At 42.7% G+C, this 25,134-nt stretch overlaps 1 protein-coding gene across 3 annotated transcripts in view; it reads left to right on the top strand.

Annotated features, from left to right (window-relative positions):
• Window positions 1-6,535: 6,535 nt before the first annotated feature.
• Window positions 6,536-25,134, top strand: part of asic1c (acid-sensing (proton-gated) ion channel 1c) — a 135,156-nt gene continuing 116,557 nt past the window's right edge. For all 3 annotated transcript variants that reach the window (XM_066682603.1, XM_066682602.1, XM_066682604.1), the window contains exon 1: window positions 6,536-7,780. In XM_066682603.1, coding sequence (XP_066538700.1) covers window positions 7,217-7,780 — 564 coding nt within the window. In that variant the 5' untranslated portion in view covers window positions 6,536-7,216. The remainder of the gene's footprint in view (window positions 7,781-25,134) is intronic.

Here is a 25,134-nt window from a genome sequence, read left to right as displayed (position 1 = left end):
CCAAAGCAGGTCACAGACACTTCATTAAGAAACAGAACTGTGTTCCACTGTGGAGATGTCCACTACAAATCTGTTTACATTTTAATAAATGGTCAAATATAAACACGTATTCATTGTCCAAGCCATTTGTTGAATCTCTAGTGTTCATATTGCTCCTGTGTGTTTTACTCCGTTAAGACTGTGTCAGTTTCTCTGGTTATGATTATCTCTGTATTCTACATTACCCTCAAAGGACAGGGATGCTTTACAGATAACAACAAGCGCACACACACACACACACACACTCACAAACCCACTCACATATGCAAAGATCCCTGGGCTGGCAAGTAGAGAAACTCTCCCAACTGCCATGTATATTTTCCTGGCTCATGGCCCAGTTAAACTCTGTTAGCACCATGTGCAGTGTCCCCAGTGTGCAGCCGAGTCACTGTAAAGTGGCAGCCCAAACAATCCTGATTAAAACCATAGCACCATTAGAGCAAACTCGATAATATCCAGTAACAGGGGATGATGATATCTTAATAGTTAGGTCTCCTCGCTGTGTGGGTGATATGAACTCTCTGCCCCATCTTCAACATCCTTCAGATTTTTCAAAGGTTAACAACAGATGGATTTTAGGAGGACATTCACGATTTTAATCATAAACTATTTTTATAAAGTTCTGGTTCCTGCTCTGCATTCGGTTTGCTCTGGAAACCGCTCTAATGTGTTTACGAAGCCCCAGTGTCTGTAAATGGGTAAAAAAACAAAGTGTCTGGGTCCGGTGCTAGGCTTTCTCTCTCTCTGCTCATGGCAGAGAAGCGCCATCTGGAGGTTTTTAGACAACGGAGAGACTCCAAACGCTGAAAAGCACCAACCGAGATGAGGATGTTGCTCTATTCCTGCTCCATAGGGGGGTAACACTGACTTATTTTTGCTGTTACAGATCACTTAAGGTGGAAATGTCTCCAAACTCTGGAGACGGCTAACTGCATTAGCGACAGTGCTACAAACTAAACACCTCGAGTTACACATGAGCTTCTGTGGGAATTCAAACAGTGAATAAAAAGGTACAGACTAGTTACACTTCAGCTTCGTACAAACACACTGTTCCACGTTAAAAGACACGGTAAACAATCCATAGAATAGTGTTGAACTGCATTCATTAGCATCCCCTTTTAACAGAACCAAGAGTGTGTACCTTCATTTTGATAAAGGATGATAAAGGATCTGTTCCAGTAGGCTTTCTAGACGATAGTGTAGCTAATGGGTGCTTTCTTGGGGTGAATCCCATTTCACCTTGTCATGCATTTGCCCTGTTACTTGTTTTCCTATCCTTGTCCATGTTTCTCTTGTCTGTTTTGTTTGGTTCTTCTCTCCTCGCTTGTCTCTGTCTTATTCCACCGCCTTGCCTTTGTCAAGTGTTCCTTTCTGGTTTTGTTTCTGTCTTATTTCCTTCTTCATATCTCCCTAGCCATGTGACTCTCACAGGTGTTCTCATTTTGTTCACGGTATAAAAGACTTGTCCCTAGTGTTTGGTTTTGTCTGTCATTTGTGTTTTGGTGTTCCACTCTTAAGGTGCTGTTATAGATTGTTCGTGTTTCTTTCCTATGTCCTTGCTTCTTAGGTTCCTTAGTGTATCTGCTCATTGAGTCCCTGCATACTTTTTTGTACTCTTCTTTGTATTTGTCGGTTTTTAGTCATAGTCGAGTTCAGGATGTTGTTCTTAGGTATTGAGTCTCATGTTCCTCAGTCTGTTTCTCAGGTTTTCTGTATGTGTTCTATTTGTCTGTAGTACTCTGTTTAGCCTCTGTGCTCTGCATGTAGCCCCCATGCTCTTTGGTTAGTCCCTTTTGTCTAGTTATTAGCCACGTTGTTCACTGTGTTGCCTCCTAGCTCCCAATTGTGGTTTTCTACTTTTTGTATCCAGTTTTATCTGTCTGAGTTCTAGTATTTAGTTCATTGGTTCTCTGCACTTTCATTTGGTTTATCTTGTCCTCTACCCTGTGTCTCTTGTATAATAAATGTTGCCATCCTTGCGGGTAAGTCCGTATCCGTCCTCCTTCAGTCGTGACACACACCTTCGCCCTGCTCCTCCATTTTGCCTAAGGTTAGGGGTGTCTCAGTTCTTGCTGGGAGCTGGGAAAGAGTGAGAGGGCTTTATAACCCTTGAAATGGAGGTTTTCAGGGGCACAGTATAAACAGATGGTTATGAATGTCTTGTGAATCACCAGCAAAACACTGCACAGTAACCAAAAAAATAAATAAAAAATAAAATAAACATCCACAGGGATCTGGATATATTTCAAAGAGATTTTCCTACCTCAAATTTTGAAAGTATCCCTATTCAGATGAATACAAAGGCTGTTACATTATCATGCTAGTACAGTAGGGGGCCATGGTACCTCTTTAAGATAGACCTCAAAACACCATGAAGCAGTAGAGAAAGAGGTTTAATCACTCCATACTCCCAATGTAGTGCACTACACGAGTCATCAAATTACAGAATCTAGATCTTAACAGTGCATTATATGTTTCTAATTTAAAATTTATATATTCATATGTGGGAATCTGAAATCTACAGTTGTCTGTGTGTGCACAATGCAGTTTTATGACGTATGTAACTCACTACAGAGGAAGTGAGGAACTCTTTGAATTACAGCCAGAGACAGACTCACAGTTTGAAGTTAGCTTTTCTGAAACACTGATTTTCCATACGTTTGAGACCACTGAAGATGGCATTTTCAAAAATACCCACCTTGGAGGGCATTTTCTGTGACTTAAAATACTTAAAATTCCAAAAATAAAGTTTCAATGTATCATGACTTTTTCTTTAAAGCAAGTAGAACACATTGCTTGTAGTACACAGATGCCTCGGTAGTTGGCTGTAAATGTCCAGTTCCACCTTAAATGATGATGCAGTCTACTGCAATATTTAAGGTGGAACAGGATGTTTTGAACAAAAAGCAGCCAAATTAGCAGCTTCATACCACAGAGTTAGGATTGGATGATATTTGATTGTTGAATGCATTTGAAGGCAAATGACGCCCTAAATTTATCTACATTAAAATCCAGCAGCTCGCCTCTGATATCACTGCAGACTGGCAGCAGAGTGCCACTGAAGCACAGATCTGTACTGTGTTCTGATGATGTATCAGTCTCTTGAAAATGAGGCTTTATAATACTCTCTCTCTCTGACAAATCAAGCCTTGGAGTTCCTGTGTTTTTGGAGGGCTGAATAAACAAATAAAATCTTAATACCGTGTTTCCCCGAAAGTAAGGCAGTGTCTTACATTCTTTTTACCCCCGAAAGTCCCACTATGTCTTACTTTCGGGGTATGTCTTATATTGGTAAAAAATGTCGATTTTTGTTTTAACCATAAAATTAACATTTATTAACAACCTGAACAGTATGGTATTCACCATAAAACTTTTTTTTTATAAAAGCAAGTGCCAAGAATGTCTTGTTACAACCTTATCATGACGGTATTTCCATGTATAACATGTAAAACAATGAAAAACGGTAAGAACGAAAAGTTTGAATATGTTATACTGGAAAATAAAACAGATTTATTCCATGACAACCATGGCCATGCCAATCAGAGCGGCCACCAGCGGCTGCACATGAGGGCACTGAGGCTGCATGTTGGACCACGGACAACATTACTGCTGCTCCCGCGGCCTCCACATCCCTCCGCTCATTCCGCTCCAGATCCGTCCGCATCCCGCAGTTAATGCAGCAAAAGGTACCGGTACTATGGCTTATATTTTTCCAACGTACAGTTTACTATGTCTTACTTTCGGGGTACGTCTTACATTAGCCGACCCCCCTAAAACCCACACTGCGTCTTACAATCGGGGGTGTCTTACTATCGGGGAAACACGGTAGTTTCTACAAAATCACCTCCTCCATGTTTAACTGTAAACTAAGTTATAACATTCTGCTTGTACAGTATCTAAGATTGTTCTCTCTCAGTTCTCCACAGTGGAACACCGTTCTGTTTCTTAGTGTCCTGCTTTGGTCCAAACCCCACAAGCCCAACAGCAGTGTTCTCCCCCTGTGTAAACAGCCCTGTTCAGAATGCCCACTTTCAGCACCTGTTCCTTTAAATGATAATGAGCCGCTCGCTGTTCACCCCGACCCCGAGCGCACAGCAGTGAGGAGCGAGGAGCAGAAGCTCTGTTTCTCCTCATGTCTGCTTCACATAGTTTAACCTACACAGTCTTCAGAGGGGGGTGGAATTATTCAGATCAACAGTCTATTCTCCATTCCCCCTGGAGGTCCACTGCACTTTAATGGTCAGCCATTTTCCCTGAGGACAATTGATTAACTGAGTAGGATGGTCTCCAATAATCAATTAATGATTTTCATGGCACTCGGGTGGCTTACGACAGCATGATATCTTGTTAGTTAAGGTTTAGTGAAGCATTTGTTCTGGATGCTTGACTTTTCTGAACATTTAGGGACCCTATGCGACATCCATTTTGCTTCAAGCCATCGGCCATCCTTCATTATATTATCAAGTAATGCAATAAATACAAATATAAGTATTAATAAATAACAATAATAAACTTAAAGCTTGAAGCTGTGCATGGCTCTAATCTACGTAAAGAGCAGCACAATATCATTACGACTCATTTTATCTTGTTTCTGACTTACGCAGTTCACACAAGAAAGGGCTGTGTGGTCTTGTTTCATTGGTGGTCTCCAGATTACAAACACTACTGTGCACATGCACTGAAAAAGAGGTTTCTTCATTAAAGGTCTGCTTTAAAATATGGCAACAGACGTGTCAGTGGTTCTCCGTCAGTCTGTAGTCTGATGATGACACATCTGGCTGATCTGAAATCCTTATTGCTCCTAACGGCTCACGTCTCCCTCTGACAACCTACAACTCGCAAATCTCAACCCCTTCAAATCTCACTTCATTTCTGACATCCTGGTTATTGTTAGTTATCAATACTGTAATTTATTTGTTATATTTGCATTGCGGCACGGTGGAGCAGCAGGTAGTGTCGCAGTCCCACACCTCCAGGAGCCTGGAGGTTGTGGGTTCGATTCCCGCTCCGGGTGACTGTCTGTGAGAAGTGTGGTGTGTTCTCCCTGTGGCTGCGTGGGTTTCCTCCGGGTGACTGTCTGTGAGGAGTGTGGTGTGTTCTCCCTGTGTCTGTGTGGGTTTCCTCCGGGTGACTGTCTGTGAGGAGTGTGGTGTGTTCTCTCTGTGTCTGCGTGGGTTTCCTCCGGGTGACTGTCTGTGAGGAGTGTGGTGTGTTCTCCCTGTGTCTGCGTGGGTTTCCTCCGGGTGACTGTCTGTGAGGAGTGTGGTGTGTTCTCTCTGTGTCTGCGTGGGTTTCCTCCGGGTGACTGTCTGTGAGGAGTGTGGTGTGTTCTCTCTGTGTCTGCGTGGGTTTCCTCCGGGTGACTGTCTGTGAGGAGTGTGGTGTGTTGTTTCTGTGTCTGCGTGGGTTTTCTCCGGGTGACTGTCTGTGAAGAGTGTGGTGTGTTCTCCCTGTGTCTGCGTGGGTTTCCTCCGGGTGACTGTCTGTGAGGAGTGTGGTGTGTTCTCCCTGTGTCTGCGTGGGTTTCCTCCGGGTGACTGTCTGTGAGGAGTTGGTTTGTTCTCCCTGTGTCTGCGTGGGTTTCTTCCGGGTGCTCTGGTTTCCTCCCACAATCCAATAACACACATTGGTAGGTGAATTGTGTTTGTGTAGGTGTCAGTGTGTGTTGCCCTGTGAAGGACTGGCGGCCCCTCTAGGGTGTATTCCTGCCTTGCGCCCAATGATTCCAGGTAGGCTCTGGACCCACCGCAACCCTCAATTGGAAAGATAATGAATGAATGAATGAATGAATATTAGCACTTCTCTAGCACTCTGAGATTTCCTTGAAATGTAAAGTGCATTAAAAATAAAATGTATTATTAATATTTGCATCGTTTGATCATATAATTTGGTTAAACTAAGTAGGATGTCACATGTTCAGAAAAGTCAAGCCTTCAGAACAGAAGCTCCACTAGATACGCCTAGATTGCAGATACAAATTGTGTTGTTTAAAGTCACCCGAGTATCATGAAAATCATTAATTGATTATCGGAGACCATTCTATTCAGTTGATCAATATCCCTGAGGGAAAAGGGCCGACCATTAAAGTCTAGTGGGTTTCCCAGGGGGGAATGGAGAATAGACTGTGAATGTGAGAGAAGGTGCAAATCCAGCTAAACGTACCACCTCAGATGCGACAGGGATGAAATTGCAATGCCATGCATGAACGCTGACAGACAACTACCTGTAGCTGCAGCCAGATTGTAGATTGGGGCTGTGTTTCTGTGTTTTGAAACCTGGAGACAGTGTATTGAATGAGACCCCCCCTCTACCCTCCCCCTACATTCTCTCTCTCCGCCGCGATCTCTCTCTCTCTCTCACACACACGCGCTCTCTCTCTCTCTTCAGTGAAGCAGGCGCTCGGCAGTGGGATGGATTCTGACTACTAAAGAGCTGGAGGGAGGGAGGGGGAATAACCAGCAAGCTCGCAGCTTGCGAAAGAGAGGGGAAGGATTGAGGCACCAGTGTGGATATCCACAGACGCTGATCTGGAAGGAAAACCGCTGCCTGGTTGGACGAGAGCAACGTGGCTTTCTTCAGCATCAAGAAGACAGCCTTCATTGTTCATCGTGGAACCCGGAGAAAGGAGAAGGAGGTATTGAGGCGACAAAACCCCCCGGTTGTCAAACAGAAGAGAGAGGTGGGCTGGGGAGGTCTATGACCCTTCATTTTCATCTGACGAGAGGCAGTGGGGGGAAGAGCCAAGGCAACGGGAGGAAGGTGGCAACTAAGAGCAACAGAACACCACCTTTATTAAATCTTCCCATTCATAAATGGGCTGCATCCCATCGTCAGAGCGATGTAGAGCCTTGAGAGTCTTTCTGGATGGATGAGGCAGGGTCCTGTTGGCTGCTGAGGCTCATCTTTTTTCTCCATGCGAATATCTCTATCGCAGTCCCATTTTCATTTTCTCTGAATGCACTTTTCAGTGTTCCTGACAGCGCTGCATTGAAACTGTGGATGGTTTTTATTGTGCTTGGTTCTGCCTGAATGCACAGCTGATCAAGAGACACCAGGAGAGGATCCTATGGTAACCCAGGGTACTCTTGATTCTATAGACTTGCAATAGCATACACTGTTAATTCTTGGCTCTTTGCCTACGCACATCAATTAAGTTCTTACTAGGACCAGAGTAGAAATGACAGCCATGAAGGGAGATTCAGAAGACAGTATCGAGAGCATCAGGCCTTCAAACTTGCAAGCCTTCGCCAACACCTCCACGTTGCATGGCATGAGCCACATTTTCGCCTATGGACACATGACGTTCCGTCGCTTCCTGTGGACTCTCTCGTTTCTGGGCTCCCTGTGTCTGCTTCTGTTCGTCTGCATGGACAGAGTGTCATACTACCTTGAGTTCCCTCATGTAACCAAGTTGGACGAAGTGGCTGCACCTAACCTTACGTTCCCTGCTGTTACTTTCTGCAATCTTAACGAATTCCGCTTCTCGAAAATCACCAAGAACGATCTGTACCATGTTGGGGAATTGCTAGCCTTGCTCAATGAGAACTACCAGATTGCAAACCCACATCTAGCTGAGCCGGAGGTGCTTGCTGCCTTGAAGGAGAAGGGCAATTTTGTCAACTTCAAGCCCAAGCAGTTCAACATGACTGATTTTTACAACCGCACAGGCCACGACATCAGTGATATGCTTCTTCAGTGCACTTTCCGAGGGGAGGACTGCACCCATCTCAACTTCACCACGGTGAGTATCTACAGGGTTGTGTTTATTTCATTGTACATTTCTATCTGGTTCGTCAGATGCATCGATTGGGTTCTTTTGCTGCCCTCTGAAACTTGTTGGCTTGTTTTCTTTTATTTTTTTATCCTGGTATAACTACGTCTTGCTCGAGGCAAATCCTAGCATTGCAAAGTTTTAAATGTTTCCTGCCCAGAATCGCCTGGTCCAGTACTTCTCAATTAAGTAGTTGATAATCGCTTGATGAGCTGGTTTAGCTGCCTTCACTCTGGGAATAGCTGAATCTGCACAACAGAGGGTTTCATGTAACAGCTGTTGTATGACAATCCAGAACTTACTATTATTATTATTAATCAGATTTCAGGAGCCACTTTAATTACCAGAGTGCAGAAACAGAGTACTATGACTGAGCTGGAATATTTTGTTTGTTTGTTTCTGAAGAGTGCGTTATGCTGTGTTTTGGTACCAAGTATTGTTTTCAGCCCTTGCTTATTTAGGAGCTCATTGATTTCACTCTTGTCTTTAGCAAGTGAAAGTCATTCCCACTGGGGTTCAGATCAGTTAATCGACATGGCCGATTAAGAACACTGCACTTTTGCAGTTCTCTTTGAGTAGTGTTTGCATCAAGTCATTGTCCTTCTGCAAAGTGAAGTCCTAAATTCTTTGTTGGGTGTGTTTGAGCAGTCAAGATTCTTCATAGACGAGGTATCCTCGTCACATCACCAGTAAAGAGATGTGGAATTTGTTAGAATTGAAGTGATACTTCTTCATTACACTTTATTCTTTCCAGGTCTCTGGTACTGTACAAGGTATAGTACAAAATGGACTAGTTACAGCAACTGAAGTGAGCACAACAGTCTAAACTAATGTTTTGCATTGGTGTGTGGTATGATATTCAAATTAACTACAGTCTGCCATCAGCTTTTGCTAGATTAATCTTTTAACTAAATATTTATGTGTTTGCCATCAGTCCTCTGTTAACAGTGCGTAAAAGTGTGGCTGATATTGACCATGTGTCTGATGTGTAATGAATGTAGTTGAACCAAGCTGGACATCCCTAGAAACGGTCATTCTGAACAACATGAACAGGAACATAGTGAACATATCCACTGTGTTTATTGTTTCTAATGATTAAACATGACAAGTGTCAGCTCTGACTGCTCCCAGATCTGCGCTGAAAAAACTCTTGCATTCACTCTGAAACAAACACAGCACCACCAAGAGGAGAGAGAGCCTGGTGCATTCTTTCCACAGCAATAGGGTCATGGAGCACACAGAGACCTGATTCTACATTGATTTATTTTCAATCTGCACAGCATGAACATTCACGTGCTGGGACTCCTCTAACAGCAGAGTTACCCCAGGGGAACAAAGTATTAGGTGTACAAATAAGTTTTAAAGCTTTTGTCTGTAACTGTTTGATTGTTATGTAGTATTAAAATGACTATTGTTACTTAAAAAATAAACAAGTATTAATATGCTAGGTTCACGATCATTAGCATGAAACGTCACATACTTTTGGACACAGTATTAGTCCAAAACCCCAAAAACAGAACAAATCCATCACAGTCTTCTGCAGCTTTTTCCTGATGGAGCTCAGAATGAATGCAGCACCCAATAAACTCTTCCCTCACTGCTTTCCAGCTACTTAATTATTACGTTTCTTTTTTGTTTTTGTTGTTATATAAAATGCCAATTGATCATTTTTAATGCTACAAATAGTCACAAATTTTATGATTGAATAGTAATTAATTTTAAATTATAATTATGTTACCAAAAAAAATAGCATTTGTAAACCTAATATCATGCCAGTAGACTTTCATCCCACTTGTGGTTCATGCCATCTTTCATTCAGAGAGTGAAATGTATAGACTGCAATGGTACTTATCATTTAATGTCTTTGCAGATGCTTTAACTGCTCTCACTGACCAATCAGAACTGCACCTCCATGCTTGCAGTCTAAACCAAAAGGCATCACAGTGGCAAAACAGCTCATCACACTTAAACTGCAGAGGACCATAGCAGAAGCCATAGGGATTGATGGCGAGTGTCCTCTAACCCTTCATCTCTGGTAAAAAGCGGTGGCACTACTCATGTTGTCGACATTTTTATAGAGTTGGCTGAATTCAGTGATAGCACTTTTTAGTTACTGTGTTTAGAAGACAAATTATACATTAATCAGCACTGCAGGAATCCATCTTATTTTTTCTTTCCATCTTCTTGTGCTTTGTTGCATCGCACTTGGCATAAAAGTCCCACTACGTTAAAAACAAAACCCTGTTCATTGTTTTTCGTCTGTAAATTTGGACCTGTTCTAAGCAGGGATTTATTCTGCAAATCTGAAGCCATGAAAATCATAACCATTACTCTTCAAAGTCAACAAATACAAAAGTGCTGGCTTCCACCACATTGCTTGCATTAATGCCGTTAATTGATTGTCACAGGGGAGGACACAGACTGACCATTAATGTCCAGTGGCCTTCCAGGGGGACTGTAGAATAGACTGTGGATCTGGGAGAAGAAAAGCAAATCCAGATAAATGTGCTTCGTGAGCCTTAAAAGAGATGAGATCGCAGTGCTGTGCATGAAGGTTGACAGACTGTTACCTGTCGCTGCGCAGCCAGAGTGTAGACTGGGGGCTGCAATTTTTCTGCTGTGAAACTTGGAGACAGTAAATTGAGTCAGAGCCACCTCTGCCCCCACCCCCTCTCTCTCTCTCTCTCTCTCTCTCTCTCTCTCTCGCCTGCTATCCCCTTCTTTCCTTTATCTTAAACACACACACCGGATTTAAGTAGGCACTAGGCATGAGATGGGCTCTAACTACTAAAGAGTCAGCATGAAAAAGCAGAAACACTTTTTGAAAGAGAGGCAAAGTGTTCAGCCACCACTGTGTGGAAGACCCTTGCTGGATAGGCAATTCCAATATGGCTCCCCCCCGTCCTCTAATCATTCATTAGTCATGGCAGATCCTGGAAAAGCAGGATGGATATCCCGTAATCATCAAACAACTCTGGCTATGGGTGGTACCTTCATTTCCATTTGATGAGAGACAGTTGAGGAGGAGTCAAGGCAAAGAGACGAGGGTGGAAACTAAGAGCATCAACCACATGCTATAATCTTCCTATTCATCAGTCTACCACATCCCATTATCTGACCATTCAGCCGGGTGGATGAGGCTGGTATCCTGTTGGCTGCTGAAGCTCATCTTCTCCTCTCTCCACCCGAATGTATCTGTTGCAGTTCCATCTGGCTTCCCCTTTTTCATCTGATGGTTTTTTTATTGCTGAATGCACTTTTCATTGTGCTTGGCAACACTACGCTGCTCTTGTTCTTGTGGGATTGAAGAGTTCAGGGTTTCTCATTGCGTCTGGTTCTGCCTGAATGCACAGCTGATATTAAGAGACAACTGAAGAGGAATCTAAAAAAGACACTCTGGATCATGTGATGCATGTACTTTCTGCTTGATAGTATAGCGCTTAAGAAATCAGTGTTATCAACCCTTGTTCGGGAAGTTGCCTTTGTTTCTCCTTTGGTTTTTGTAGTTGATTGTCAAGTTCATTCTTATTAGAACCAGAATGGAGATGACGGCTAAGAAGGGAGATATAGAGGGCAAGAATGAAAGCATCCGGCTTTCCAAATTGCAAACCTTTGCTGAGTCCTCCACGCTGCATGGCATAAGATATATTTTCACATATGGACAAAAGACATTATGTCGCTTTCTGTGGATTTTTTCATTCCTAGGTGCTCTGTGTTTGTTCTTGATGTTATCCATGGACAGAGTAGTGTACTACTTTGAGTTCCATCACATCACCAAACTGGACGAAGTGGCTGCGCCTAACCTCACTTTCCCTGCTGTCAGTTTCTGCAATCTGAACGAATTCTGCTTCTCCAAGATCACCAAGAACGATCTTTACCATGTTGGGAGTCTGCTAGCATTGCTGAACAGGAAGAGGCAGATTGCACATCCACATCTCGGCAACCCTGAGTTCATTGCTGCCTTGAAGGAAAAGGCTAACTTTGTTGACTTCCAGCCAGAGGAGTTTAACATGACTGAGTTCCACAACCGTGTAGGTCATGACATCAGGGATATGCTTCTTCAGTGCCACTTCCAAGGGCAGGAATGCTTCCCAGAGAACTTCACCACTGTGAGTTATAACAGAGATTCTGTAAATAGTGCTTTTAATCTTTCTGCATGCTTCCTTCTGGTTTATCCAGTGTGGCAGTCAGGTAAAGCTTTTTTCAGCTGTCGTCTGACCTGTTCTACTTGGCTGCTTGTCTAGAATGTATCCACATGCCAGTTTTTCTTAACAGTCTGCAGTTTACACCATTTTCTGCCTGAGTTCACCTGATCCTGTTGATGAAGTAGTTGATAATCCATTGATGAGCTGGATCAGGTGTGGAATCTGTGCAGGGCAGTGGGTCTGATGGAGCAGGATTTAAATCACTCCTATGCTGTTAAGAGCGAACACAGAACAGTGTTTATTCTGATGCCGAGAACCATGGTATTTACTAGAGAGCAGTGAGTAGGGTTGTTCTTCTGTTCCCCAAGAATAACAAGGATGACCCTGAATGTCTAAAGATGTGGATAATCTCTCAAACGTTAATATCTGAAATCTTAAGAATCTGAGGATTTCAGCTTTAATGTCAGGACATCAGTGCATCCACATCTGGATTCTAGATTGTATTTCTCTCTTTGTGGGGCATGCAGTAAAACGTAATGGCAGGCTGCATAGGTGTAATTTATGCTGAGGCCATTTTGCCACCACTTTCTTAAATGGCTGATTTCACCCTCGCCACTTTTTGACAGTGTAATCTTTCAAAGGCCACTGCACCATGGCCGCAACAGCAATGATGCCGTGTCCCAATTACAATCGGCAACATAAAATACAGAAGAATGGCGTGATGCCTCAGAAACAAAAGGCAATCCAAACTGGTACATCACACCCAGCTCTGACACACAGCTGTATTGATAATAACAGGAGCTTATATTTATCTCTTTATACACTGCCACTCATTGGTGTGGATAGCAGATCAGACAAAGTGTTAGATATGTGTGGTCTATAAAAACCTAAAAAATTATAAGTGTTATTCTAAGGAGTGCAAATTTGAGAGGTAGCTCAGAGGTAGTGTCAGACTACTATCACAGCAGTTCAGACAAGGTGGTTAGGTAGAATTTCACATGTTCTTTGTTTATTGGTAATGCATGGATGGTTTGGAACATGACATGCACCTGCCTTGGACAGTGCTAGATGTAGAGAAAGGATTGTGTTTTTTTTTCTCTCTCTATGGATTGGTCCTAAAGGACCATATAACAATGGCATTGCCATTTGACTTTCAGTGTTTCATTTCTGACACCTCTTGTCTGGATGCACGTTTCTGACATCTTTGTTATCATCCACTGCCATCTTCCAGTTTTGTGAAAGTTTGTCATTTTGGAGCACACAGGCAACAAGCTGCTTCTCAGAGGGCACTGCCCACCCCAGCCAGATATGCAGTGTCTTACAGATTTTATTTGTTGCTGTATAAGCTCTATAGATGGTTTGGTACAGGAAGTCTTAACCTCTTCCATGGTGTGGTGATGTGATAAGGGGAAACTGTGTAAATTGGCTATGGCTATGGTGTACTGCAGTTGTAAATCGCTGCATTGGTCACCCTCTGACCATATTACACTCAATTTATTAGGGATGTGATATACAACTAATGCTGAGGAGATCTGTACGGGCTGTAAATCAGTCCATAGGAGCCCCACAGTCAGGAGAAACTCTGCAGAAGGGAAACATCTACAGCCAATCACACACAAGCTTCTGATTTAGGAATCACACACTGACTCCTCCCATAACGTCCAGCAGAGCCAATCAGACACAAGCTCTTGGTTTTTCAACCATCCACTGTTGACTCTTCTCATAACATCCAGCGCTACTTAGGTACTGTATAACCGATACAGATTGATCCACACAAAACCTTCTGTGTTAATGAAGTACAGAGAGATTGGCAGCGGGAACAAACAGCACCCCCTACAGTTTAGTTCCATTGTCTCTGGAGAAATGGGTGGAGACCGTGGGTTTAGTGAGAAATAATGAATGGTCGATGGGTCTGCTATTTTAATATGCATAATACACCCATCCACCACTGCGTTGTTGTGTGTGTGTGTTTGTGTGTGTGTATAAATATATTATAGCCGCGCTTTGTTTTGGCAATATTTTTTTTATCAAGGTGAAATGAGAGCAGGTAGATTCAGATATGAATGAACACACCAGACTTCATCTTGTTGCTGCCATTCATTGGGATACATGCCCATAACTGTAGTATTCTTTAGAGTCGATTTGGGAGTGTTATGAATCATAAGAAGACTCCATTCCCTTCATCCCTCTGCTCTAGTACAAGTTAATCTTTCTCTCGTCTGTCTGTAACACAGTAGGCCCGGAGCTCCAGCGAATTCCAGATTTTTTAGCAGACTGATTAAAATTGATCTCTTTTTTCTTGAGAAAATTGAATCTAAATGGATGCTATTCATCTTCGACTACATATTAAACTCTGTAAACATAAGCATTTACAACCTGTGTAGATTGTAGTTTGTATATTTGTAGTCTTCTGTTGTATGTTCTTGGGGGTGTCCCAGTGGGTCCAGAGCCAACCAGGAACCACGGGGCGTCAGTCCATCACAGGGCACTGTGTAAACTCACACACTCAGACTCACACCTGTGGACACTGATTTTTTTGGACTGTGGGAGGAATGTTTGAATTTCAAATTACAATTAAACTACAAAAAAAAAAAAAAACATTGTAAAACGCATTTGTACAACTAATCAATCAGGGAAAGTATGTTAAAGAATACAACGTAGCATGCCGTAAAATCTGTGCTACAAACCTCTTCTTTAAAATGATATTAGCACAGCGACCAAAAGGTTTAGTGTTTATCAATAGGGGAGTGATCAAGATTCTGTGATTTTTAACCATCATTGTGAAAAATCTGTGTGTGGATGGATGGGTTTCATGCCTAAAAGGGGCATCCGATATGAGGAGAATTACTCAAATTACAGGGCATTAAGAGTCTGAGGTTTGAGGTGTGTGCTTGATATTCCAAAATGTAAACTTTCCACTGACAATTTGAGAATGATGGAGGAATGAACAGTGCAGGGGTGTGGTCTCAGTAACCCTTCAGTGTGTAATGTGCCTGGGATTGAGGAGCAGCTTTGATATTCAACTGGTTTGAATCATATCTAGTTAAGATTATGCTTCAGTATATTTTTTTTACCAACTACAGGGGGTCCTCGACTTACGACGTTGATCCGTTCCTACGTCGCGTCGTAAAATGATTTTCGGTGTAAGTCGGAACATACGTAGGCACTGTATGTAAATAACATACTGTATACATACAGAAGAGTCTGCCTTACGCTTGGGAGCCAAAAATTCACAAAATGAAACACACACATGAGAGAGAACAACGTAGCAGCAAGCTAAAATGGCATACAATGCGACTGGGGTGACGCCGTCCTCCTCGGTTCCCGAGCCGCGTAACCGTGTATTCTTCCGCCGCGCACACCAAACACGAAGTTCGCGTTACGACGTTTACGACGTAAAACCACTTAAGTCGAAACAAGGCTTTATACAGTAAATGGGAGATGAGTCGTAACCACTAAACATCGAAACTCGAGACTGACGTAACCCGAGGACCTCCTGTATATGTACATTTCTCACTTTTAGCTTTGAATATTCCCATTTTATTCCCAATTAATTCCCATAATTACCCTTTAATTCACATGGTAAATTACCCAACTTTTGAGAATTCCTGGTTTTTCAGCCCTAGTGTTTGGACACAATTGCTCTTTGAGCAGACCCTCTGGGCAGGGGTCAGATGCTTTGTAAAATCAGGTGCACTGGAAATAATAAAGCATAGCTGTTGAGAGTGTGGGCGGCACGATGGTGCAGCAGGTAGTGTCGCAGTCACACAGCTCCAGGGACCTGGAAGTTGTGGGTTCGATTCCCGCTCCGGGTGACTGTCTGTGAGGAGTTGATGTGTTCTCCCTGTGTCTGCATGGTTTTCCTCCGGGTGACTGTCTGTGAGGAGTTGATGTGTTCTCCCCGTGTCCGCGTGGGTTTCCTCCGGGTGCTCCGGTTTCCTCCCACAGTCCAAAAACACACACGTTAGTAGGTGGATTGGCGACTCAAAAGTGCATAGGTGTGAGTGTGTGAGTGAATGTGTGTGTGTGTCTGTGTTGCCCTGTAAAGGACTGGTGCCCCCTCCAGGGTGTATTCCCGCCTTGCGCCCAATGATTCCAGGTAGGCTCTGGACCCACCGTGACCCTGAATTGGATAAGGGTTACAGATAATGAATGAATGAATGTTGAGAGTGTTTGTGAGAAATACTTGTTGCTGTAAGCATGTGTGTTTGTTGTTGCTCCATTGGTAATTCAGCTTTGTGTGTTTGTGATTGAAAACCAACTCCTAAAATGTAAAAACAACCTGTAATAATGAACACATCCCGTTCATAACATTTCCTCAAGCACAGACAGATATAATGCATTGTTTTTCACAAAGTCATTTTTATTTAACACAAAACCAACCCGTCAATGTCACTGCAGCGCTTAGAATGATCCAACAGCAAAATACAGATAATAGATTCTGCAGAGCAACAGATGGACTACAGGCTGTAATTGTAGAAATACACAGTGGTTTCTATGGAGGATCTATTCATTCACACACCCACCGGTAGAAAATATCACACACTCACCCAAGCACTCACACCTCTAAGCAATGTCACACAGACACTCAGATTGTGGGAAGAAACCAGAGCACCTGGAGGAAACCCACACACTACAGGGAGAACAGAACCTTCACGACCCTGCAGCTGTGTGACCCTCTAAACTCCCTATTAATTCTGTTCCATTAGAACTAGATCTGAAACTCAGAGCAGAGTTGTTAACCAGCCTGAGGGCAGCAGGGTCGCCGCGGCTGGGTGGAATTTTGCCGCAGGAACACTGTCGTGGTCATTTCAGCGTATATAACAGCGTCAAGCCAAACACTTCAGTCTGAAAGTTGTTTACTTAAGGAGACCTCGTTGATTTACAACCCTCCAGTTTGCTTTGGGAGAAATGGATGTTTCTTGGCATGGGCTCAGGTGCACTCATTTCATATCACTCTCTCACAGAAGAGCCTCCTGCGAAGGTGGGATTTGCAGATTTGGTCGATTTTCTCAGGCCTTTATCGATTCCGTCCTGCCTCAGACCGTGGCCTCTCTGACTTTCAGAAGCGGGAGGCGCAGAGCCCCTTGTCTGAACGTCTCTGTATATGTCTTGCTTGTAATGCATTCTGCTCTGTCACTTCAGTAACCGTGCCTATACTTTTATAGTTAGAGATGGAGCTTTCTTCATTTACATGAGTGTTGCCTGGCAACAAGGCTTAGCCTCACCAAAGCAAATCATTCATGGGTAATTGCTTTTGTTGTGCATAATGACAAACACTTGCCAGGTCATTGAGATGACACAAAAGCAGTCATTTCGTGGAGCGAGTGTTCATGGGTGCGTGCGCATGCGTACATTATTGACAGGTGTTGTTCGGTATCTAACCACTGGCAGATTACCTCTGACAGCGTGCTGCCACACGGAGGTCGGCGTTGTGTGCTTGAGTTCGAGTGCATGTGCCGTTCTGTCGGCGCAGAAAAGCATCACGGTGTAGTTGTGTATCCCCTGCATGCTCAGTGCATTATGCATTCCCAAGAAGTCCTCAACTTGTCAGAGATTGGCTCAGTGTCATGGATTCATATGGACTCAGCAGAGTGCTTAGTGCTACAAGTGCTGAAACCCAAACAATTATAATGCACTTCCCTCGTATTTTAGCAGCAAAGCTACAGCATCATTTTCATCATTTCCATTAGAAAATTTGTACTACGAACTTTGTGGATTGTGCACCTGCAGAGTCTGTTCTCTGGGACGTGCAGCTAGGGGGCCAACAGTTAAAGGAGATGAAATTTATATAAAACTCAGAGGCTGTTTCTCACCATTCACTAGCTCTCCGGTCTGTGTGCGCTCTGTAAAAAAAAAGGTCCAGTGTTTATACACAGCCCTAACTCTGTCTCTGTCTGAAATGTCTCGGGAGCTCTCTCAGTGTCGCACGTTCAGCCACAGCCAAGAAAACAGCATCTGGATGCAGTGAAGAGAAAAGGCTTGCTGTTACAGTCACATTTCTTAAGATGCAACTGGCTTCAATTCAGGATTCAGGAGAATGCTCACTGCAAAAAAGTGAACCCAGTCCAAAAATGCTACAAAAGTAAACTTGAGTTAATTGTTTTTGGTTTTTTTGGGGGGTAATTCAGAGAATTTCAACCAACAAGCTACAGTTGGCATCTTACTCAAACACACAATTCTACCTTAAAAAGACACAGAGTTTCTGAATGAACATAATGAGGAGAGAGAGTTTGTTTTGCTGTGAGAACAGTAGATCTCCAGGATCGTCTCAATTGCCTCAAAGAGCAGGTGCAAAGAGGTTTTATTGCCCTTTGGATTGAACTGCACCACAGGCTGAGCTATGTTTCATTGCACAAGGGTTACTTTCAGAGCGGGTAAAATGAAGTTCAATTGTACAGAGGTAGACGATACAGCAGGAGAGGTTTAATTGCACCGTGGTACCTCATGGGGCAGGTGCAGCTGGTTTTACCTCAAGGAATAGGTACTAGATTGATTTGGAACTGAAACTTGTCGTCAACTTTTCAGTCATAGCACCGACCTCGAAGTGCAGGATCCCACTGGGGTGAGAATAACAGCCGCCTTCACTCTGTGGTCTAATGTGCACTTGTGAGAAAGGCGCATTAATTGCTCCTAGGGGGCACTGGTGAGTGCCCTTGTTGGTGAAAGTGAAAGATACAGCGCCCTACAGCCTTGCACCCTGAAACAGGCACTGACAGACAATAGGGTGAAGACTGAAGAGTGAGTAAAGTGACAGGGCTCCACTGCAGAGCCAGCACCCTTCAGAAACCTGGCTCAATGCAAATATACTTCTGTTACAATATTTACGTCCACTTTTGCCCTGAATTACTCCATAAATGCACAATGAAACACACTCTGCCAATTAGCCGTCCACCCCTTGTTTATTAACACAAAGAAGTGCACCTCACCGTACGCTCCTCTTTTATTAACGCAATGATGAGCAGCTCAGTGCTAGCCATCCTCCATCATTAGGAAGTGTGATAGTCCTCTCCTGCAGTGCAGCATCTTTCACCTCTGTTTTTTCCAGATGTTGCACACAGTGAGCTTCAGTCTTGTGTTAGTGTTTGTCCTAAAGTGCACCCTGCACTCATCTCTTCTCCTGGAGGTGTAGTTTTCTCTGTAATCTTTTGCCAAAAAGTTCATTTCCACAAGGACAGTGTATTCAGTGCATAGTAATGAAGAGCAATTGGTGATTTTGGGTGCGTATGTTAGTGAGTGAGTGAGTATATGAGTGAGTTAGGGAGAATGTATATGAGTGAGTGAGTGATTTTGAGTGAGTATATGAGGGAGTGTGTGTATGTGAGGGAGTGAGTATATGAGGGAGTGGGTATATGAGTGAGTGAGTATATGAGTGAGTTAGGGAGAATGTATATGAGTGAGTGATTTTGAGTGAGTATATGAGTGAGTGAGTGAGTATATGAGTGAGTTAGGGAGTGAGTATATGAGGGAGTGTGTAAATGAGTGAGTGGGTATATGAGTGAGTTAGGGAGAATGTATATGAGTGAGTGAGTGATTTTGAGTGAGTATGTGAGTGGGTATATGAGTGAGTGAGTATATGAGTGAGTTAGGGAGAATGTATATGAGTGAGTGAGTGAGTGCGTATGAGTATGTGAGTGAGTGCGTATATGAGTGAGTGAGTGCGTATATGAGTGAGTTAGGGAGATTGTATGAATGAGTGAGTGAGTGATTTTGAGTGCGTATATGAGTGAGTTAGTGAGAATGTATGAGTGAGTGAGTATATGAGTGAGTTAGGGAGAATGTATATTTTTGAGTGAGTATATGAGTGAGTGAGTGAGTGAGTGAGTGAGTGCGTATATGAGTGAGTGAGTGAGTGCGTATATGAGTATGTGAGTGCGTATATGAGTGAGTGAGTGCGTATATGAGTGAGTTAGGGAGATTGTATGAATGAGTGAGTGAGTGATTTTGAGTGCGTATATGAGTGAGTTAGTGAGAATGTATGAGTGAGTGAGTATATGAGTGAGTGAGTATATGAGTGAGTTAGGGAGAATGTATATTTTTGAGTGAGTATATGAGTGAGTGGGTGAGTATATGAGTGAGTTAGGGAGAATGTATATGAGTGAGTGAGTATATGAGTGAGTTAGGGAGAATGTATATTTTTGAGTGAGTATATGAGTGAGTGGGTGAGTATATGAGTGAGTTAGGGAGAATGTATATGAGTGAGTGAGTGATTTTGAGTGCGTATATGAGTATGTGAGTGAGTGCGTATATGAGTATGTGAGTGAGTGCGTATATGAGTATGTGAGTGAGTGCGTATGTGAGTGAGTGCGTATATGAGTATGTGAGTGAGTGCGTATATGAGTATGTGAGTGAATGCGTATATGAGTATGTGAGTGAGTGCGTATATGAGTATATGAGTGAGTGAGTGATTTTGAGTGAGTATGAGTGAGTGAGTATGAGTGAGTGAGTATGAGTGAGTGCGTATATGAGTGTGTGAGTGAGTGCGTATATGAGTATGTGAGTGAGTGCGTATATGAGTATGTGAGTGAGTGCGTATATGAGTATGTGAGTGAGTGCGTATATGAGTATGTGAGTGAGTGCGTATATGAGTATGTGAGTGAGTGCGTATATGAGTATGTGAGTGAGTGAGTATGAGTGAGTGTGTATATGAGAGAGTGCGTATATGAGTGTGTGAGTGCGTATATGAGTGTGTGAGTGCGTATATGAGTGTGTGAGTGCGTATATGAGTGAGTGAGTGATTTTGAGTGCGTATATGAGTGAGTGCGTATATGAGTGAGTGAGTGCGTATATGAGTATGTGAGTGAGTGCGTATATGAGTATGTGAGTGAGTGCGTATATGAGAGAGTGCGTATATGAGTGTGTGAGTGCGTATATGAGTGTGTGAGTGCGTATATGAGTGTGTGAGTGCGTATATGAGTGTGTGAGTGCGTATGAGTGAGTGAGTGCGTATATGAGTGAGTGATTTTGAGTGCGTATATGAGTGAGTGCGTATATGAGTGAGTGAGTGAATGCGTATATGAGTATGTGAGTGAGTGCGTATATGAGTGTGTGAGTGCGTATATGAGTGTGTGAGTGCGTATGAGTGAGTGAGTGCGTATATGAGTGAGTGAGTGATTTTGAGTGCGTATATGAGTGAGTGCGTATGAGTGAGTGAGTGAGTGCGTATATGAGTATGTGAGTGAGTGCGTATATGAGTGAGTGAGTGAATGCGTATATGAGTATGTGAGTGAGTGCGTATATGAGTGAGTATATGAGTGCGTATATGAGTGAGTGAGTGCGTATATGAGTGAGTGAGTTAGTGCGTATATGAGTATGTGAGTGAGTGCGTATATGAGTGAGTATATGAGTGAGTGAGTGCGTATATGAGTGAGTGAGTGAGTGAGTGAGTGCGTATATGAGTGAGTGAGTGAGTGAGTGCGTATATGAGTGAGTGAGTGCGTATATGAGTATGTGAGTGAGTGCGTATATGAGTATGTGAGTGAGTGCGTATATGAGTGAGTATATGAGTGAGTGAGTGCGTATATGAGTGAGTATATGAGTGAGTTAGTGAGAATGTATGAGTGAGTGAGTGCGTATATGAGTGAGTATATGAGTGAGTGAGTGCGTATATGAGTGAGTATATGAGTGAGTTAGTGAGAATGTATGAGTGAGTGAGTGCGTATATGAGTGAGTGAGTGCGTATATGAGTGAGTGAGTGAGTGCGTATATGAGTGAGTATATGAGTGAGTGAGTGCGTATATGAGTGAGTGAGTGAGTGCGTATATGAGTGAGTGAGTGAGTGCGTATATGAGTATGTGAGTGAGTGCGTATATGAGTGAGTGAGTGAGTGCGTATATGAGTGAGTGAGTGAGTGCGTATATGAGTGAGTATATGAGTGAGTGAGTGCGTATATGAGTGAGTGAGTGAGTGCGTATATGAGTATGTGAGTGAGTGCGTATATGAGTGAGTATATGAGTGAGTTAGTGAGAATGTATGAGTGAGTGAGTGAGTATATGAGACAGTTACATAAGCTGATTCCAATTGTAATTTCATTAAGAAAAACTGGCAAAAAGTCTTTATGGACGACCTATTTTTCACAACGAAAACAAGACAAGAACTAAATAAAATAATAATGATTTGAAGATGAAGATTATAATGAAATGTTTTGCCATTTTCGTCGATTAATACATTAGCGATAATGTGAAAGACTGATAAACCCAGTATTTTGAAAACAAAATGTTATTTGTTTGATGATACACCGATCCAATATTAAGATCAGTTATCACTCCCAATATTAGCAAAATTTGCAGGATTGGATTTTGGATAATGGACCGATCCATTCACTTTCAACTCAAGTTATTTAAACTACTTATTTTTTCTCTTTTCCAGCTGCTTCATTTTGAATTGCACTAAATGTCTACAGTGTCTGATTTCTGATTGTATTTGATCAAGTTAATGGTTTGTTCTCAGGTTCAGCTTCTAGATTTTAATTTGGATTTGTTCACACTTAATATTTCAAAAATAAGATTGATTACTGTTTGTGTTTTTGTCAAAGTGAAGCAATTTATTTTCATTTTTGGCTGATACATTTTATTTAGTTTAGTATATTTTAAGAATTTAACTCCTTTTTAATTTTGAATTTGAAGGTTGTGCCATGGTCCTGCACAACTGTTCATTTTAGTTCATTTATTCATACAATGTCTGTAATCCTTATCCAGTTCAGGGCAGCGGTGGGTCTGGAGTCACACTCACACATTCACTCACACACTCACACCTACAGACACATTTGAGTCTCCAATCCACCTACCAACGTGTGTTTTTGGAGCGTGGGAGGAAACAGGAGCACCCGGAGGAAACCCACACAGACACAGAGAGAACACACCACACTCCTCACAGACAGTCACCCGGAGGAAACCCACACAGACACAGAGAGAACACACCACACTCCTCACAGACAGTCACCCGGAGGAAACCCACGCAGACACAGGGAGAACACACCACACTCCTCACAGACAGTCACCCGGAGGAAACCCACACAGACACAGAGAGAACACACCACACTCCTCACATACAGTCACCCGGAAGAAACCCACACAGACACAGAGAGAACACACCACACTCCTCACAGACAGTCACCCGGAGGAAACCCATGCAGACACAGAGAGAACACACCACACTCCTCACAGACAGTCACCCGGAGGAAACCCACGCAGACACAGAGAGAACACACCACACTTCTCACATACAGTCACCCGGAGGAAACCCATGCAGACACAGGGAAAACACACCACACTCCTCACAGACAGTCACCCGGAGGAAACCCGCGCAGACACAGGGAGAACACACCACACTCCTCACAGACAGTCACCCGGAGGAAACCCGCGCAGACACAGGGAGAACACACCACACTCCTCACAGACAGTCACCCGGAGCGGGACTAGAACCCAGAACCTCCAAGCTAAATGGCCTCCAAGCCCCAGTGTCTGTAAATGAGTGAAAAAACCAAAGGGTTTCTGTCCAGTATTCTAGGCACCATTTCTGTTTAGAAGAAGGTCTGACTCTTAATGAACTTGTTGATATTTTATTAGGGGGTTTTAGGCTTTTTGTTGTTGTTGTTGTTGTTTTATTATTTATAAGTTAACCTTCAGCCACGTACAAACAACAGTCATGTCTTTCCTCAAACACACCGTTCCACTTTAAAAGACAAACCAGAGAGAACTGCAGTTCCCCACAATTAGCATTTATTTATTTATTTATTGTTTTATGTTTTATTTTTTTTGTGAAGATTTTTTCACACATAAAACACACAAAAAAGGAAAAGGAACAAAGACACACATGTCAGGGAGAAAGCAAAAGTGTGAAAGAATGTAACACACAATTTCACAAATCAGTCAACATCTTAAAAAAAAAGCAATAGCTTCGGACCCTCTCTCAACCGTAGCGGCTTTAGCATGATGTCACCTGGCAGTGGCTCGCTCCAATAAAAGTACATCCAAATAACAATGCAAAAACACACCACAGTTTAAACATACCACAGACTCAATGTGAAATTTAAGGATCATTTTCTTGACTACAGCACAGACCATAATTATCTTCTTTTCACAAAATTTATATTAAGAGTGGACAATCTGCCTTTATTTTACATGACTGATTAAAATTAGGCTAGAGGTGCTCTCCCACATTTAGGCTACACTCCAAACTGCACATAATCTTTCTTTTATTTGTAAATATCGGTGCAAAAGCCTTTCTGAGCTCCTATGTCTCAGGAATATTTTCTCATGTTTACTTCTATTCATTTTTAAAATAATTTTGAATCAGTTTTAATCGTGTTGTTCAGTCACAGCTACGGTTTCCTCCCACGATCCAAAAACACACATTGGTAGGTGGATTGGAGACTCAAAAGTGTCCGTAGGTTTGAGTGTGTGAGTGAATGTGTGAGTGTGTGTCGGCCTGTGGAGGACTGGGGCCCCCTCCAGGGTGTGTTCCCACCTTGCGCCCAGTGATTCCAGGTAGACTACGGACCTACCGCCGCCCTGAACTAGATAAGGGTTACAGACAATGAATGAATGTCTTAATAGTTTTCAAATGTATTATTTTATTGATTGCAGTAAAAGAAATTGAGCAGCGTTTGTGTGAAAAATGCGTTAGAAATAAAGATTATATAAACAGTTTAGTCAAAAGTCTAAGACAAAGATCAAGTTAATATCAGTTTTCAAAATAAACATGATCTGATTCGCTTCTAAAAAGTGACCCTGTACTTTCTGAAGTGCACTGCAGATGAGTGTTTATTCACTGTATGTTCAAGTGTTTGTTCAAATGTGTCACCGTTCAAATGCCAACACCTGACTTTCAATAGAGAAGCATTGCACTAGAGTGAGATGCTCTGGAGTTTAATGGTTCTGTCGTCTCTTGTGCGTCTCACTCGTGCTCAGTGCTTCACTGTGTTTGTGCTCAGCATCGTGTCTCTGTTCCTTTGTAGAAAAGTAGAGGTTGTGGTTTTGGTTTCTGTGGTGTACTTACCTTTTACGTTCTATCTTTTTAAAATATAAATTTTCCTGCACATGTCTGCTGTCCTCTCGCGTCGTCAGCTTCTCAAACCTCTCAGCCCAGAAACATCAGAAATCTTCACTGACCCCTCTGTAATTCCCTGTGCTTTTTTATGAAAGCTGAAAGGCAAATGGAAGTCTAAAGCAGGTTCCC

Source organism: Hoplias malabaricus, chromosome 10 (assembly GCF_029633855.1).
Source record: "Hoplias malabaricus isolate fHopMal1 chromosome 10, fHopMal1.hap1, whole genome shotgun sequence".
In the NCBI taxonomy this organism is placed as follows: domain Eukaryota; kingdom Metazoa; phylum Chordata; class Actinopteri; order Characiformes; family Erythrinidae; genus Hoplias; species Hoplias malabaricus.
This window is presented reverse-complemented; position numbering and strand designations above follow the sequence as displayed.